The sequence below is a fragment of the Colletotrichum truncatum genome (genome assembly GCF_014235925.2).
Source record: "Colletotrichum truncatum strain CMES1059 chromosome Unknown Contig_0011, whole genome shotgun sequence".
NCBI classification, from domain to species: Eukaryota; Fungi; Ascomycota; class Sordariomycetes; order Glomerellales; family Glomerellaceae; genus Colletotrichum; species Colletotrichum truncatum.
Window position 1 is genome coordinate 845,738 of NW_027222408.1, and position 15,393 is coordinate 861,130.

General features: G+C 47.6%; 6 protein-coding genes across 6 annotated transcripts; 2 read left to right on the forward strand and 4 right to left on the reverse strand.

Annotated features, from left to right (window-relative positions):
- Positions 1-1,317: 1,317 nt before the first annotated feature.
- Positions 1,318-2,649, reverse strand: CTRU02_214577 (Sterol regulatory element-binding protein ECM22-like protein 1; the record flags this gene model as incomplete). Its single annotated transcript, XM_036727764.1, has 2 exons — positions 1,318-2,487; positions 2,548-2,649. 2 exons carry the CDS (start codon positions 2,647-2,649, stop codon positions 1,318-1,320), a joined length of 1,272 nt encoding a protein of 423 aa, XP_036580293.1.
- A 506-nt stretch (positions 2,650-3,155) lies between these two features.
- CTRU02_214578 (isoflavone reductase family protein) lies at positions 3,156-4,383 on the forward strand (the record flags this gene model as incomplete). The annotated part of the gene is made up of 4 exons (XM_070206276.1): positions 3,156-3,252; positions 3,312-3,604; positions 3,711-4,046; positions 4,117-4,383. 4 exons carry the CDS (start codon positions 3,156-3,158, stop codon positions 4,381-4,383), a joined length of 993 nt encoding a protein of 330 aa, XP_070060050.1.
- Positions 4,384-8,245: 3,862 nt separating this feature from the next.
- CTRU02_214579 (uncharacterized protein) lies at positions 8,246-9,571 on the forward strand (the record flags this gene model as incomplete). The annotated part of the gene is made up of 2 exons (XM_036727767.1): positions 8,246-9,000; positions 9,052-9,571. The coding sequence occupies 2 exons, from the start codon at positions 8,246-8,248 to the stop codon at positions 9,569-9,571; spliced, it is 1,275 nt and encodes a 424-aa protein (XP_036580296.1).
- A 203-nt stretch (positions 9,572-9,774) lies between these two features.
- CTRU02_214580 (pisatin demethylase) lies at positions 9,775-11,536 on the reverse strand (the record flags this gene model as incomplete). Its single annotated transcript, XM_070206277.1, has 4 exons — positions 9,775-9,900; positions 9,961-10,998; positions 11,072-11,271; positions 11,329-11,536. The coding sequence occupies 4 exons, from the start codon at positions 11,534-11,536 to the stop codon at positions 9,775-9,777; spliced, it is 1,572 nt and encodes a 523-aa protein (XP_070060051.1).
- Positions 11,537-12,226: 690 nt separating this feature from the next.
- Positions 12,227-13,144, reverse strand: CTRU02_214581 (C6 zinc finger domain protein; the record flags this gene model as incomplete). The annotated part of the gene is made up of 1 exon (XM_036727769.1): positions 12,227-13,144. One exon carries the CDS (start codon positions 13,142-13,144, stop codon positions 12,227-12,229), a length of 918 nt encoding a protein of 305 aa, XP_036580298.1.
- An 826-nt stretch (positions 13,145-13,970) lies between these two features.
- Positions 13,971-14,954, reverse strand: CTRU02_214582 (cell wall protein; the record flags this gene model as incomplete). Its single annotated transcript, XM_036727770.1, has 1 exon — positions 13,971-14,954. One exon carries the CDS (start codon positions 14,952-14,954, stop codon positions 13,971-13,973), a length of 984 nt encoding a protein of 327 aa, XP_036580299.1.
- Positions 14,955-15,393: the final 439 nt, after the last annotated feature.

Genomic DNA, 15,393 nt, shown 5'->3' on the forward strand with positions numbered 1-15,393 from the left:
AAAGGAGTTTGAAATTCTTATTATTTTAAGATTATTAAGATATATCTCTTAATATTATAAGAGACGTCTTACTATTTCATAATAACTATTATTTAACCTTAAGTTATTTATATAACTTATTATATAAGTCTATATTAGCTACGTCGAGGTATAGGTTATGATTTTAAGTAAGTAGGCTTATAAGGTATTTCCTTTGAGATTCTTTATAATATATTATAATTAAATTAATAGAAAAAATTAATTAAGATTAAGTTATACTACTACTTATTATAGTTCTTCCTACTAGTACGTAGCTATAATAGATAGTAGTTAAAACCATAATAAGAATAGAGATATAAATAGAATAGTATAGAAGTTAAATAAATAGTTACAAGGTAATAAATAATAATAAATTAATAAATATAGGTATAAGCAATTAGTCTTTTATTAAGTTAACCTACTGACGATAATGCTATCGAGGGCGTCTCTTATATAGGTATAGCCAGCACGTGAGATATTACGTACCCCTAATGACTATTCATAGAACTGTGACAGGTATATCATAATGCCTTTAAGGTGAAGTATACAACCTCACTGTTACATAACCTACATATCGCCTATAGGGATAATCCTGAAATAGAACGACCAGAATATCTTTATTCCACTTCACCCACAAAACATATTTAGGCACGATATCGTTCCATAGTGTAGTTAAGAGAAGACAAGCCACTCAATCTACTACTTTGAATACATACCTACGTTCAGCACTTTGCTTCACCACAAATGACACACATGTCTCATACCAAGTTTTTTTTGTGGCTCATCCTCTCCATTAAGATAAGCATCGATCGTCCAGACAGTCACAGAACTGTCTTTGGTTCTGAGTGCCGATATGTGATTATCGTCGTCTCTATTAGCAAGCTTTGCGGCGTCATATGCATGTCCATCTCCTGTTTCGGGCAATCCAGTATCCCAGGTCGACTGAAAATCGTCCGAAGAAGACATGATTGGTCGAAGGATAGTGGGATAGTATTAAGCGCGATAGAGGTATGGGCCCGTATAGGGACGAAGGTCTCATATGTTGGCCAACTGTAGAGCTCAGGTGGTGATAAGTCGGTTGCTTAGCACAAAATGTATAAGAAAAAAAAGACACTTAATATATTGAGTTTTAGCGTTGTGGAAAAGTCAGGCTGAGGTGAAGGCACAAGTGTGCTTTCGTTTACAATTCGCTCGGAACTTTCCGCCAATCATAAGTTGCAGTTGCAAAGCTTTTGGAACCAACTGGGGCAGTTCAGTATTAACGGCACCATGATCGCCTTGGATCTTACAGCTTTGTGTTTATAGACACATCTGCAAAACGATAGCTAAAGCCCGTGCAGGCCACTCCAGCCAGTGTAGGTATCCTCGGTCTATCATTGCGTGGATCCCTGAGACGATGTGCTGTGGCCAACCTGCGATCCACCAAACATGTTCCAAGGTTTTTAGTAGAACCGCGAAATGAGCAAGGATTACCAGAGGCATTGGGCTCTTCTTTTGTAATCGGCGCACAAAATCGTCCTGCAAGTGATAAGCCCAGGTAAAAGCCCATTTATTCATGACGTCGCCTTCATAAGACCCGTCTGCCCTTCCCCAGTTTGCCTCATAGCACAGCTCTAAGCCCTCGAGCGCTTCCAGGTCTGCTACCCGAGTAGCGTTATTAGAGTGCGCTATAAAGTCTCGTAGCCGGATAAACTGGCCAACCCAGTCTAGGGTTTGAAGGTGGAGTATCTCGACAGCCGGCCTGTCAACTCGCGTTTTACCGCATGAAAAACTTCTCAACGGCCCGGAGAACACTTGATCAACTCCCACGGCGCCGGGGATAGACTTGAGGCCTTTCAGAAGCTGGATCCAGGTGAGGGAATCCCCGTCATTGAAAAACAGGTACTCCCCCTCCCGAGGCCCTTGGGCTAAAATGGTTATGCACACGAGCGCGGCTGCGGCGAAGATCGCATGAGCGTTTTTAGCATCCAGATGGGGCAATAATTCAGTCAGTCCGCGTATTCCAGGAGAAGAATAACTGTCTGCTAGTGCGCGAAAGTGCTCGCGGTGTTGAGGAAGCTGTTGTACGAGATGAGATGCGACAACGGAGCGTACGAGGTCGAAGATGAATGGGTAAGACATGCCTAGTACTGTGCTAGGACCCTTCCTGATAATTTGTTCACGGGAAGTCATCACGGTGGTATCGCCTGTCCATTTGAGACATTCCAGAAGCATACTGTATGCTCGGGTACCTTCTACTAACGATGGGAGGGCCGCGCAGAGACTGTTGTAAGGTGATGCAACCTTGACAATGGCCGAAGCCCTTTCGGGCCAATTTGTCCTCGGGCGGCCGCGTCCCCGGTGTGGCCCGGGACCATCATTGACAAGAAATATCAGACGTTCGCCAGACACTGCTGGGCGGACCGATGAGTATGTGCAGCCCACATTAAAAAGCAGGCAGTTCCGGCATGCTGGCTTGTTTTCGTCGCACTATTGATGAAGCGGGGGCTTTAGTAAATGTCATTTCTAGACTGGCGATTTCGACCATACCTTGATCCGCCTCTTCTTGCAGACGGCACAGCCGGTCCGGGTCTTCCGGTGTGGCTTCCGTGATGTTTTCCCCAGTACTTCAACTTGGCCTAAATCACTCATTGCTGTACTTGAGGAGGATTGAATGTTGTAAAACGTTGGTGAGGGGAGAATTGCATGTTGCACGCATGACGAATCAAGTACCAGAATTAGTCAGATCGGAGCTACAACGCCACCTCAAAGTCAAATCCGGTCGAGTTCGAGGGTGTCAAGATTGACGATGCGGGGCAGGTCAAGCCAACGCCGATCCCAAAGTCTGGCCGGCCGGCGTTAGGCGGCGCGCTAAGCTCAAATTGGTGTTTTTGCGTATTCGAGCCCCGCGTTGAATAATGTGGAGCAAGACTTATATTGGGGCGGCGCTGAAAGATACGAAAAATGCCCTGATTGGGAAGGGTTCATGGCATCGAGGTCGTCGAAGGTCCAACAATGGAAATATCTATAAAAGACGCAGGCCACTTGACTTTAGGTATGGGACATGAACTCTTGTAGTTAAGGTTGTAAAAGTCTTTCATTGTCTTTACGATTGCCCCAACACAAGACAGCAACAAGACGTCCGCCCACTATTCAAAATGGCAAAGAAGATACACGTCGTCATTGCAGGGGCCAGCGGCGAGACTGGAGGGTCGATTGCGAATGGCCTCCTCGAGTCGCCAGAGACATTTGTAAGTATATCCTTCGCAAGAACTAGGTTTTCCATAGAACCGAGCACCTAATCACGTCTCCTACCTTTCAGGATTTAACAGTGCTCGCCCGTCCAAGTTCTGTAGACAAGGCGGCATACCACGAGCTTAGAGACCGGGGTGTGACTGTGGTCTCAGCAAATTTAGGCACCGTCAGTGCCGACCTTGTCGCGATACTTGATGGCGTTGATGTTGTCATCTCATGTTTGATCGTGACCGACATGGACGCTATGAACAACCTAGCAACCGCTTGTAAAAAGGCGGGCGTTGGGCGCTTTGTTCCTAGCCTTTTCGGTCCTGTCTGTCCTCCACGAGGTGTCATGCAACTGAGAGACCTGGTACGTCCTCACGAAGCCGACTGCCAAAAGGGTTTAACCCATGGTGTCGGCTGAAAACTTCAACATCAACATCCCAAGATATATCTAACTCGATATTGTACCTTAGAAAGAGGACCTCGTCGATTTTATCAAGACCCTTTACCTGCCTTATACGCTTATCGATGTCGGCTGGTGGTATCAGATGTTGCTACCATCCCTACCATCCCTACCATCGGGAAAGATTGATCATTCAATCGTTTTTCCTGTGAAATCCATTGTCGGTAACGGGCACACTCAGACGGCATTGATTGATAACAGAGACATTGGAAAATATGTGGCACGGATTATCGTAGATCCCCGCACACTAAACAAGTCAGTATTTGTATATAATGAGATCTGGACCCAAAATCAGTTGTTTGATCTCCTCGAACATTTGTCAACGGAAACTTTGGAGAGAAACTATGTAAGCATCAATAGTCTAGAATTTGTTCTCATGGTTCTCAACTGATACTTAAGCGCTAACCCCTTTACAGATGAGTGCAGAAGACCTTCAGAACAAGATGGAGGATCTCAAGAAAAAGTCCGCTATCGATGGCCAGCGCCATCAAATGGGCATAAGCCTACTTGCATATGACTACTCATTGTGGGTTCGTGGAGACAACATGCCTGAGAATGCAAAGTACTTGGGTTACTTGGATGGGAAAGAGCTCTACCCTAACTTTCAGGCCAGAAGCCTCGAGCAGTATTTCAAAGGTATACTTGAAGGGAGTATTGGGCGTATATACGTTGGTCGCCGCTGAAGCGTGCGAGTTTGGGAACCGACTAACGGATATATCATAACTGGCTTGATGTAGAAAGGGCTAACTGCCGACGAACTTGGGGGAATTCGGGAAATTTGATATATAGAGATAACAGTACTTTCAGTTTTCACTTTTGCAAAGCGCATACGGTACATAAACCCTGTCTATTGGTTGACTTGTGTATCGCCATTGAACTCAAATCTGATCCTTCCGCGGATTCGCACTGTCTGTATTGCAGACAAAGCTATCTCCCATTCATTCAACGCGATTCGATCGTCATAGGCTTTCCGACAACCGTTTGGTTTTTTCATGGAGGGCTGAGAGGGTCGGCTCATAGATTAGTGGTCTTTCATATTGGAGAGGATCTTGGGATGGGTTCTTTGACTTGTTATGTTTCCCGTTACATGTCGAAAGCATTCCAGCAAATTAGGACAGGGGCAACTGGAATTTCCGGATATTACAGTGTGATTGGGTAACATTCCGGAAAACACTGCGTAACCATTGGTGCATCCAGTATAAGTGAGGGCTCTTAATCCAGAATAATCCAGAGATGAAAGCAGTCACCTTGGGACACCTACCCGACCTCTTTACTCCTGATCGCAAATGCTCTAAGAAAAGTAAGTAAAACATGTCTTGAGTTTAAACCCTTAGAGCTACTGCAAAGTCTATTTGCCTTTAATGAATGAAAACATTAATCTTAACATGTTAGGTAGTACGAAGAAAAGTCAATCATCAGGTTATGTAAGCTTATGAAGTCTATTTGAACTTTTATTTAAACTAATATAGTTTACTACAGTCGAAGTATCTCATCATCAACATTATCATCATCATCATGACGGCGCCCTGGGAAGAAATCGTTGAGCGAAAGCGGCGGGACATCAATGCAGCGATTCCCCAGCAATGGCGGCTTCCACTACCTATCCCCATGGCCGAGGATGAAAGAAACGTCACAGGATCTTACATCGAACAGCATCTGTCCTCAAGAGAAGTTGAAATCACAAATACTGATGCTCCCGAGCTTGTGCAGCTCTTGTCGACTGGACAATGGACCGCCGTCGAGGTTGTGGCAGCCTTTTGCCACCGCGCGGCCTTGGCTCACCAATTCGTAAGTTTGCGTCTCTAAATCTGGGATTACGCTTGGATTCGTTCTGACATAATCTATGTTAGACTAATTGTATGCACGAAATCTTTTTCGATGGTGCGATTTCTCGTGCGAAAGAATTAGATGTCCTGATGGCACAAGGGCGTGGACCTGTGGGACCCCTCCACGGCTTGCCAGTATCTTTCAAAGACCAGTTTCACATCCCGGGCGTTGAGACATCAATGGGCTACGCCGGCTGGATAGGCACGTTCGAAGGAATCAGAGGAACGGGTCAAGAAAAATTGGCCGAAAGTGAACTTGTGCGTGAGGTCAGAATGCTCGGCGGTGTGGCATATTGTAAGACCAGCTTGCCGCATACTGTCATGAGTATGAGAACTTGGAATAACATTATTGGTTTCACTCTCAATCCATATAATCGTTCCACGAACAGTGGAGGCAGCTCTGGAGGCGAGGCAGCATTGATTGCTCTTCGAGGAAGCCCCATTGGCTTCGGTACTGATATTGGCGGAAGTGTTAGGTAGGTTGTCGTTACTCAAATTCTCTCAGAATGCCCGTTTATGTTACTGACAAAGACTTCAAGAATGCCTTCCTCAGTCTGTGGAATCTGCGCTCTCAGACCCTCAATTGGCCGGCTGTCTTACCGCGGCGTGGCGAACAGCATGGCAGGCCAGAACACAGTCAAATCTGTTGTAGGACCAATGGCACCAAGTGTGGGCGCGTTGAAGATGATGACAAAGGCGATACTAACACAGGAGCCATGGCTTCATGACCCAGCCGTTATAAGTCTTCCATGGAGAGAAGACATGTTTACTAAAGCATCTCTCAAGGGCACTAGACTTGTGTTTGGGTTTTCATGGTCAAACGGCGAAGTCAATCCCCAACCGCCGGTCCGAAGGGCGTTGAAAACAGTAAAAAACACAGTTTTGGCAATGGGTCATGAAGCTATTAAATGGAATCCTCCAACAGCACCCTATAAGCTGGCTGAACTTGGTGTAAGTACCACGGTCATCAGTAACATACTAATCAACTCTAACTCGAGAATACAAAGGGCAAGATTTTCAAACAAGACGGAGGCTTGGACCTGCATCACAATCTCGGACTTTCTAAGGAGCGGATTCATCATAATATCATAGAGGTTTATGGTGAAAGCGCCGAAGTGCCGATCACTGCAGACGCACTGTACGAAAATAACCTACGAGTTCAGCGGTTCCAGACACAATACATGGATTACTGGAATGAGTCAGCCACACGTACAAAGTCTGGCAAATGCATCGATGCTATTATCGCACCTGTCTTGCCAACTGCTGCTATTCTAACTGACGACCCTGAGTATGCCTGTATGAAAAATTCCCGCAATCTTGTAAAGCTCTGTGTGTCCGTATTCTCTAACACTGCTTAGCGTATACTCTGTGGGTGAATGTTGTGGACTACCCTGCTGTTGTTATTCCTGTGATAAAAGCAGACAAGGCAGTAGATAAGAAGGACGAGCACTATAAGCCTATCAATGAGAAAGACAAGAGATACTGGGAGACATGTGAGATTAAACTACAGCCCCCCCTTCTCAGTATTAGGATGAACTGACAAAGCTGTCAAAATTGAAGATAGTCCTGAGTTGCATGACGGCACCCCGGTTGGCGTACAGATTATTACACGACGCTTAGAGGAGGAAAAAGCTCTTGCCTTAGCGGAGTTACTAGAGGAAGCACTAGGTATGAGTTAGTATCATAAAGAGCCGCATGAATCTCTCGGTTTAATGGCAGGTTAAAACCTCACACATAAAAGCGAGAACTTTGTTTTCGTATCAAGTTGCTTTTGCTTGGCGTGAATCTCCATTACCCCACAGAGGTTGTCGCGAACGCGGATCCTTAGGGTAGGTAAGGTAGATCTTGCGTCTTTTATTAGCAATATCCAACGGGTTGAAATACCTATCTTTCTTGCCTGTATTCCTTTACTCCCTCTTACAGCCTCTACAATAAAATACCACCTTGCGTTGTTGAAGATATATTAGGTTATTGTCTCGACTTTTATTTATACTTGTACTGGGAAGAGATATTCCCTTGTTTCTGTAAGCTTACTACAGCGATATTTTCACGAGTGAAATTAATGTTCTCTGCAAGACAAGGAGGTTGCGGGCCACTCAGATGATCCTGTTCATTTGGAAACTGTAGAGAGCCTACTTCGGTCCCAGGGAGACTAAAATGACAATACAACTCAACAACCGGGGCGGAAGATGACAAGCAGCACAACGATTATTTCAAATGATGGTGTAGCAATGCAACAGGAACTGTTTTAGAGCAACAGGAAAGAATAAGGGATCCTGTTTGAGTCTTTCGGATCAATCGAGTAGACAGCGTGAAATCAATTCATCATTTGGAAGCACACGAGTTAGGTATCGTGGGTATATGGCAATCATTTCATGCTTGGGCTGGAGCAATTGGATGGAGTACACTTCTACTCATCCCATAATGTAGCAGGCTCACCAAGGCGTCAGCGAATAGTTTCCGGACGCTTTGACCGGATAATATGACATGCTCTAGCATGCGGTTAGCTTCAAGGGGTCGCCTGTGCTCAAAATCTGTGATAAGCTCAGGACATACAGGCCACCCACGGACATGGTGCGGAGATCTTGAAACGCGTCCTTGAAACATTTGAGAGCATCGCGCCAGGGCTTTCCAAGTTTTTAACGAGTACTCCGCGAGGAACATCAGATCTTTTCTGTTTTTTTTACCTTTTTCATATCGCAAATCGGAACTATTCATCATGAAGACGTGCATGCTACTCGCATCAGCGGCGGCTCTCGCCTTGTGTCGGAGGCAGAGCCTCAAATCGCAAGTCCCAACATTCGATTTATGTGCGGCCAGCCCTTTGTTCCCGGACTATCAGCTGGCTTGCGGGAAACTTCCAATCTGGTCTTCCCAAGCACCCAATCTCGACGAGGCTGCTACTAACCGGACCACTGAGCAGCCTAAGAAGGACATCTGGCGTTCGGACGAAGGGTGGATTGGGCCTCACACTTGCGCCGGAGCTTACTGCGCGTATTCGCGGCCATCATTTGCCAATGGCCGTGGAATTGTATTGGTGAGCACGGCTTACAACGCCGAAGAGGCCTCGCACATCTCTGCATTCACCACGTCGGCAAATGATGTCAAGGACAAAGGTGACAGCGCCTTATTCCGCGTCGTTGAGATGCCTGGCAAGGGGTTGGGACTCATCGCGGCGAAGAAGATTAAAAGAGGCCAATCCATCATGACACTTCCCCCGGCGATTGTCATTCACCGACGATTCATCGATGATGTGGACCTGGAGAACCAGTATAGACTACTCGACATTGCCGTCAACAATCTACCGAAAGCCACACGCGAAGTGTTTTTGTCCCAGATGGGACAGTCTGGTGGCCACAAGGTCCACGATATCATTCACACCAACTCGTTTGAGATGCGCTTGGCCATCAAAGATGGCCATCATTTCGGAAACTACCCAGAGGTTTCTCGCTTTAATCATGACTGCAGGCCTAAGTATGTAAAATTATGTTTCAGGAATTGATATGAGTTCTAACAATATCTTAGTGTTGCCTTCTATATCGACTCTGATTTGCGGCATCACACTCAAGCTGTCAGAAACATCGAGCCCGGCGAGGAGCTTACCATCTCCTACGTCGACTCACTTAGTTCAAGACAAGTCCGGCAGGACCGTGCCAAGCGCAACTGGGGCTTTGGTTGCACTTGTAAGCAGTGTAGTCTCCCACCTGCATTGGTTAAGGATTCAGACGACCGGCTGTGGAAGATGTGGCAGATGGAGCAGGAATTGAGTGACTGGAACTCGATTACCTTTGACGAAGACACGATTGAGGCTCTCATAAAGCTCTATCGCGAGGAAAATCTGGATAAGTCTCATGGCTACGGGGCATACAGGCTGGCCGCTTTGAACTACAACTCAATACAGAATGAAAAGAAGGCACTTGAGTATACGAAGAAAGCTGTGGAGCAGCTCGTATTGGAGCAGGGCCCCAAGGCAAAGGACCTTGCCGACATCCTGGCTCTGCTGCAAGAGCCAAAGGCCCACTGGAGTTGGGGCAAGAGAATGTGATCAGGAGAGGCATTATCTTTAGCAATTAAGCAATTTGAATGTTTAAAAAGTACTGTTAGTAACGTCTCACGCGTAAATACGTTCAAAAGATTATTTGATTGTAGTCACTGTTTACTACTCGTAGGACCTGTCGTTGCGGGATTGTAATCTGGCTTTGAGAGTCTCAAGTCCAATAGCTTCGCTGTGCTTGAGCCCTCGTTCCATCAGACATTCGGATTTCGCTCTGATGCAAGCACCCACATGTCTCGATGCGAAAGAAGACCGCCGAAATTAGACTCTTTCCAAGGCGTATCAGGCTTCGCAAGACACCAATCGAAATTGCGCATCAACTGGGTAAAGTCAGTCCAACCCCAATATAACTGTATTCAGTGAAAGATAGACCGAATTCTTGGACGTATTATGGGGATCAGGGGCTCTCCACTCACCTCGTAGATCGTCTTTCCGATCTCCATTAAAGCAACAGGCCGGCCCAAGCACTGATACTTGCCATAACCGAACACGACCTCGTGCAGTCTGTTCATCGTGGCCAGCTTCTTTTCGTCAGTCTCAAGCAGCCAGCGCTCAGGGCGGAACTCCTCAGCGTCCCCACCAAATGTTTCCTTGTTAAGATAGAGAGGCCAAATTGCATGGTTAACATTAGTCCCCCCTGGAAGAAACACCTCCTTACCGTCAACTACGACGGTATCGCCTCCATCAGGTACACGTTTAGGCACAACATCTGTCACAGGGGGATGAACTCGCATGGCTTCCTTGATGACGGCCTGCAAGTACTCCAAACCTCTGGCATCAGCATAAGAAATGATACCAGAGGGCTCACTAATCTGCTTGCTGTTATGAAATTGGTCGATCTCAGCTTGAAGCTTAGTGTAAACCCGAGGGTGAGTGAGGAGGTATAACATGATGATCCTCAATGACGCAGCAGTCGTGTCAGATCCAGCAACCATCTGGAGCGTCGTCTCGGAAACAAGCTCCTCTTCGGTGAGTCCGTGCCGGATGAAGGAGGCAATCATATCAGATCGTTTCTCTGTGTCTTGTGCCAACCGATTCTTGATGACCGCGCGGCCGTTAGCTACCATCTTGCCAAAGCCCGTGGCGTCTGTCTCTTGAGGCCCTATGTACCGGGCGATGATGGGGTTTTGCAGCAGCTTGTATAAGCCTAGCCCAAGGGAAAAATTGAATGCCCTCATTCCATCTTCTGATGACTTAGCGACCCCGTTAGTGTCATCGTCTGCTAGTAAGTCGCCGAAAGCGTTGCTGAAGCTAATACTGCTAATGACATCAAGGGCTAAGAATTGGATTTTCTGAGAGAGATCCATTGGTTTGGCTTCGACTTCAGTTGAAAGGTACTTTGAGCGAATAAGCTGAAGGAGTTCAGAGACGTGAGTATCGATGGAATCTTCCAATGCTAGATTCTCCTTTCCGGAGTACTAGATAATATGACAATTAGCCACATATGTCTGTATCTGTATGGCAGTGAATGTGGGTTCTTTCATGACTTACCCCAGCCGCCATCTTCGACCGCAGCTGGCGATGCCTCTCCTCGTCAATTTCGCTGAATACATGGTCTTTGTCAGGTCGGTGACGACAGGCACGGTAGTACCACTCAGTCCGGCTATAGGGGGACCGAACGGCGCTCATGTGGAGGATGAGATCCAGGGAGGATGTGAGCAAATCGTTGGGGCCAATACGAGCGATCGGGCCTGCATAAGTTTAAGCTTGGATTTGAAGTTTTTTTGGGCTTGATGGTAGTAACATACCATATTTCCTGCAAACTTCATCGTACTTGAGATGAGACTTTTCGCTGATAATTGCCAAAGCGTGCCATGCCTCAAACCAACCTGCACTAAAGGGACCCTTAAAAGCCTTGAGGCGATTGTAGGCCTGAATCTTCTTGCTTGCGTACACCGCAAGTAAGACTGAGACGATGGCCCATCGAAAGCTATACAACTGAGAGAAGATGCTCATTGTTACTTGCAAGATGCAGGAAGACAGAGCGCGATCTGCGACCTGAGCTCTGTGGTCGGGAGACGTCATATTTAAACCCCACGTCCTACACTCTCCGTCATAATGAGGGGCTTCCCAATCATATAGGATGACTGTTTTCTTTTTCCCCTCGCGGGGTCAAGTAGGCCGTGGCATCTGCATGTAGATCATTGACTTACTGCCTGTCAGATTTTCAATGCCAATGCCCGTCGACTGCGGCAGGCTGGCCATTGAGGAGGTCAGAAAGTGTGAATTTCAAAGTTTCAGATGCAGCCAAGTGACGGGATGTCACACTTGGTATCACCCTTTTTTTCCCTGGCTGCCTTAGACTGGCTGGTACGACACGAAGTGCATCAAATTGCGTGAGGCACCCAATGGCTGTAAGGTAAGCCTGTTGAGTACTAATGCACTGATACGGTTTTCCAGCAGCATTGCGGTTCTCAGAAGCTGCTTTGGGTTGTGGCTGCTTATTTTATCCTTGAGGTCTTTTTACTGGCCTGCTAAGCTATTTTTATGCATGAATTTTCCGTTCAACTACCCGCTACCTTTTCCTTTAAGTTTCAGCCGCAACAATATTTAGTTTATGATAGCATTGAATTGCATTTTCAGAATAGCCGGAAGAGATCTATGTTAAGCTTCAGAAATGTAGTCGTCAGACATCTGCACATTAAGTTACAGGAGAACTCCCGTGGTGAGACCATACATGACATTTCTGAGTTGTCGTAGCTCTAGATCTCCTCGGTATGCCAGCTTTGAAAGAACCATCTCTCTGAATTCTTTGTCCCACTTGCCGAAAGCCTGCCTTGCCAAAGCAGCTTGCTCAAAGCCAACCGGATAAATTCCGCTCATGCTAAAATCAATGAGACATATCTTTTGGTCTTCATCTCTAATAACGAGATTTCGTGGAGCAATATCTTGATGCGTAAGCACCGCTCTCTCGAAGGCAAATCGTGGAACGTCGGCTTTCGCCTGTGTGAGTCGTATGCATACGTCTAATTTATGGTTGTACCAATCCTCCATCTCTTTCAAAGTACGGAAAGGCCCTGTTCCGTAAGCAGTGAAGTAAGGACCCCGCCACGGCTCGTCCCCTTCATGTCCGATAGGGCCCGGAGGCATGCCAACTAAGTCGAGCGATTGCATTTTGTTGATCATCTCGGCAACCTCGGCCGTAACAGACTCACGCGCTTCTGTGTCTAGATCTGGCCAGGCATCTTCAAGTGAGGTACCGGGTACGAAGTCCATGACCATAAACCAACCTGTCTCTTCGGGCCAGCCTGGGTAAAACCCTATTAGAGAAAAGATGCGATGAACTGTTGGCACTTGCAATCCATGAGCTGCGGCGAATCGCTGTGTTTCGCCTTCACATTTCGATACTGTGCCAGAGCCCTTTAAAACCATTTCTTTCGAGATTCGCACAATTCTGTTGCTGCCGGCTTCATACAGAACAGGCGCCGTGAAGAGAAGTTTTGCTAGATCCTCATTGGAGACGGAGTCGAGCTCCACACCGTCCAAGGGGTATGATTTAACTTCAGCTTGAGGTGATTTTCCAGGATCACCTGGAGCCGTGTCGATAATAGTTTCAGTGACCATTGAGTGATTTTTGCGATCTGATAAGTATAAACAAGAAGTTGGTGAGGTTCTTAAGCCGTATGAGGAGAATGAGGAGAACCTGAGGTTAACCAAAAGTAAGCTATTTAGAGGCGGGAAATGGGCGATTTAACCCCTGCATTATTTAGAACCAACAAACCAAATTCGTCTAGGTAACGCGCGCTTAAGTTAGAAGTGAGGATTGTGAGCTCTGTTAGTCTACTCACGAAATCAACATTCTCATTCGGGGGTTACTGGTAACACTGCCACTACAGGAGAGGATAATATGCCTTTGTCCCATTTCACAAAATTCATACAGATTTATGCACATCCTTTTCCTTGAATATTTGTGAATAGGTTCTAGTTAGAGGCCATGTACGGGACCAGTTCGGGTCAAACACTCGTCTACTTGCCTCGACGACTACCTTAATCGATCAACGATGCCAGCCTGCATCCCTAGTGTATCGGAAGCCAGAATGCTCGCTGCAGACTTCTGCACATATGCCATAGCCTCAGTAAATAATGTTTCAACCTCGCAGCCGCGTCCTCACCGACTGCAAACGCACAGCCAACATCGAAACCTAAAGTCTGCATAACCTAAAGCACGATAAACTAGCAGTAGTCGAAACCCCCTCGCAGCAAATAGTCACATTTTCCAAAAAAGGTAAGACAAAAAGATTTTTAGTGTATGATGCATTAAGCTCCATTCTATTATAGGTTTAATCTTGTAATCATCCGTCATAATTCCCTATTCGCTATCCCGCGCGCGGGTTTGGTGCCTTGAAACGCCGACGACTCCTAATTTAAAGTACATGTTGTGTATGTGGTTTTACTCCTCGTCCTCAATGTCCTCAGCCTCGGGCTCAGCCTCGAGTCTGATGGCACCGGCCTTCTTCTTCCTCTTGCGGTCCTTGCGTCCAGGGGCAGGGGCAATCTGAGGAGGCGGGGTGGCGGGGGCAGGGACAACGGCCACGGGGACAGCAGGGGGAGGAGTTCCGGCTACCGGAGCAGGAGCTGCAACGGGAACACCAGCCTGGGGAGCAGCACCAGGAGTCACAGCCGGAACGGCGGGAGGAACCGGGGCACCAGCGACAGGCTGGGCAGGCTGCTCAGCAGGCGCTGCGGCGGGAGGCGCGGGAACAGCAGCCGCTGGAGGCTGAGCGGGAGCAGCGGCAGGTGGAGCAGCAACAGGGACCGCGGGCACAACAGTGCCGGGGGGAGCCGGGGTAGTAGCAGGGACAACGGTGACGGGAACTGCCTGCACAGCGGGCTGGGAGTAGGCGCTGATGCCCTGGTCGAGGATGGACTCAAGCTGGACTCTGTCCTCTTCGGCGATTCTTTGGCCGACTCTGGGGACCTTCTCCTCGATGGCAGCACTGAGAGCCATGGTGGAGATCTTCTGCCTCTGAAGGGAGTCGAGGGCAACGCTGCTCACGCCAAGGTTGTCAAGAATGGGCTTCCTGGAGACCAAGTCGCCGACGGTAGTGGTTGTCTGGTCAAGGAGACCGTCTGTGATGCGGCGCAGCCTAGCAGCCCTGATGGGGCCAAGGTCTCCGGCAGACTGGATTTGAAAAGTTGCCTGATCGGTGGTGGCCTGGGCCTGCTGGGAAAAGACGAGGAGGTTGTTGGCCGTGACCGCGCCGCCATCAAGAGCAAGGACGGCGGCGTCAACCTGGGCAAGAGACTGAGAGACAGGAGCAAGGGCATTCTCGATGACGTCGAGGTTATCGCGGGCCTTGATGGAGTGGACGGGTGCAGCAGCAATGATGGCTGACTGACCAAGGAGAGCGACGACCAGGCGAAGGGTGAACATTTTGTTTTTTGAAGATGCGGTTGATGGCAGACGAAGGGTCCTAAAAGTCAAATAAAGATGTAGCGTAGCTTCGAAGTGACCAAGCTTCTGACCCTGAGTTTTCTTGTCTGATGCTCCAAAAGAAAAGTTTCCTCTCGTCGGGAGATCGAATGGGTTTATAAACTTCAATCGATATGTCTGTGATGGCCTGGGGCCTTGGCAACAATCGACCATAATAGAGCAAATAAGCTACCCATTAGCTCCCTTGTGCGTCGGCAGAAGTGAGACCGTGAGACACTTCCGTAAAGTGAATGTGGCGATATAGTCCTCGCATCTGCAGCTGGATGGTACAGAGTGCCATATTCAAGTTGAAGCCTGGAGCCCTCGCAACTATGCGTCCCCGACGCAGAGATTTGTCGGATACAGGCTGTCGGAGTCTGTGCTGATTGTCAATGGTTCT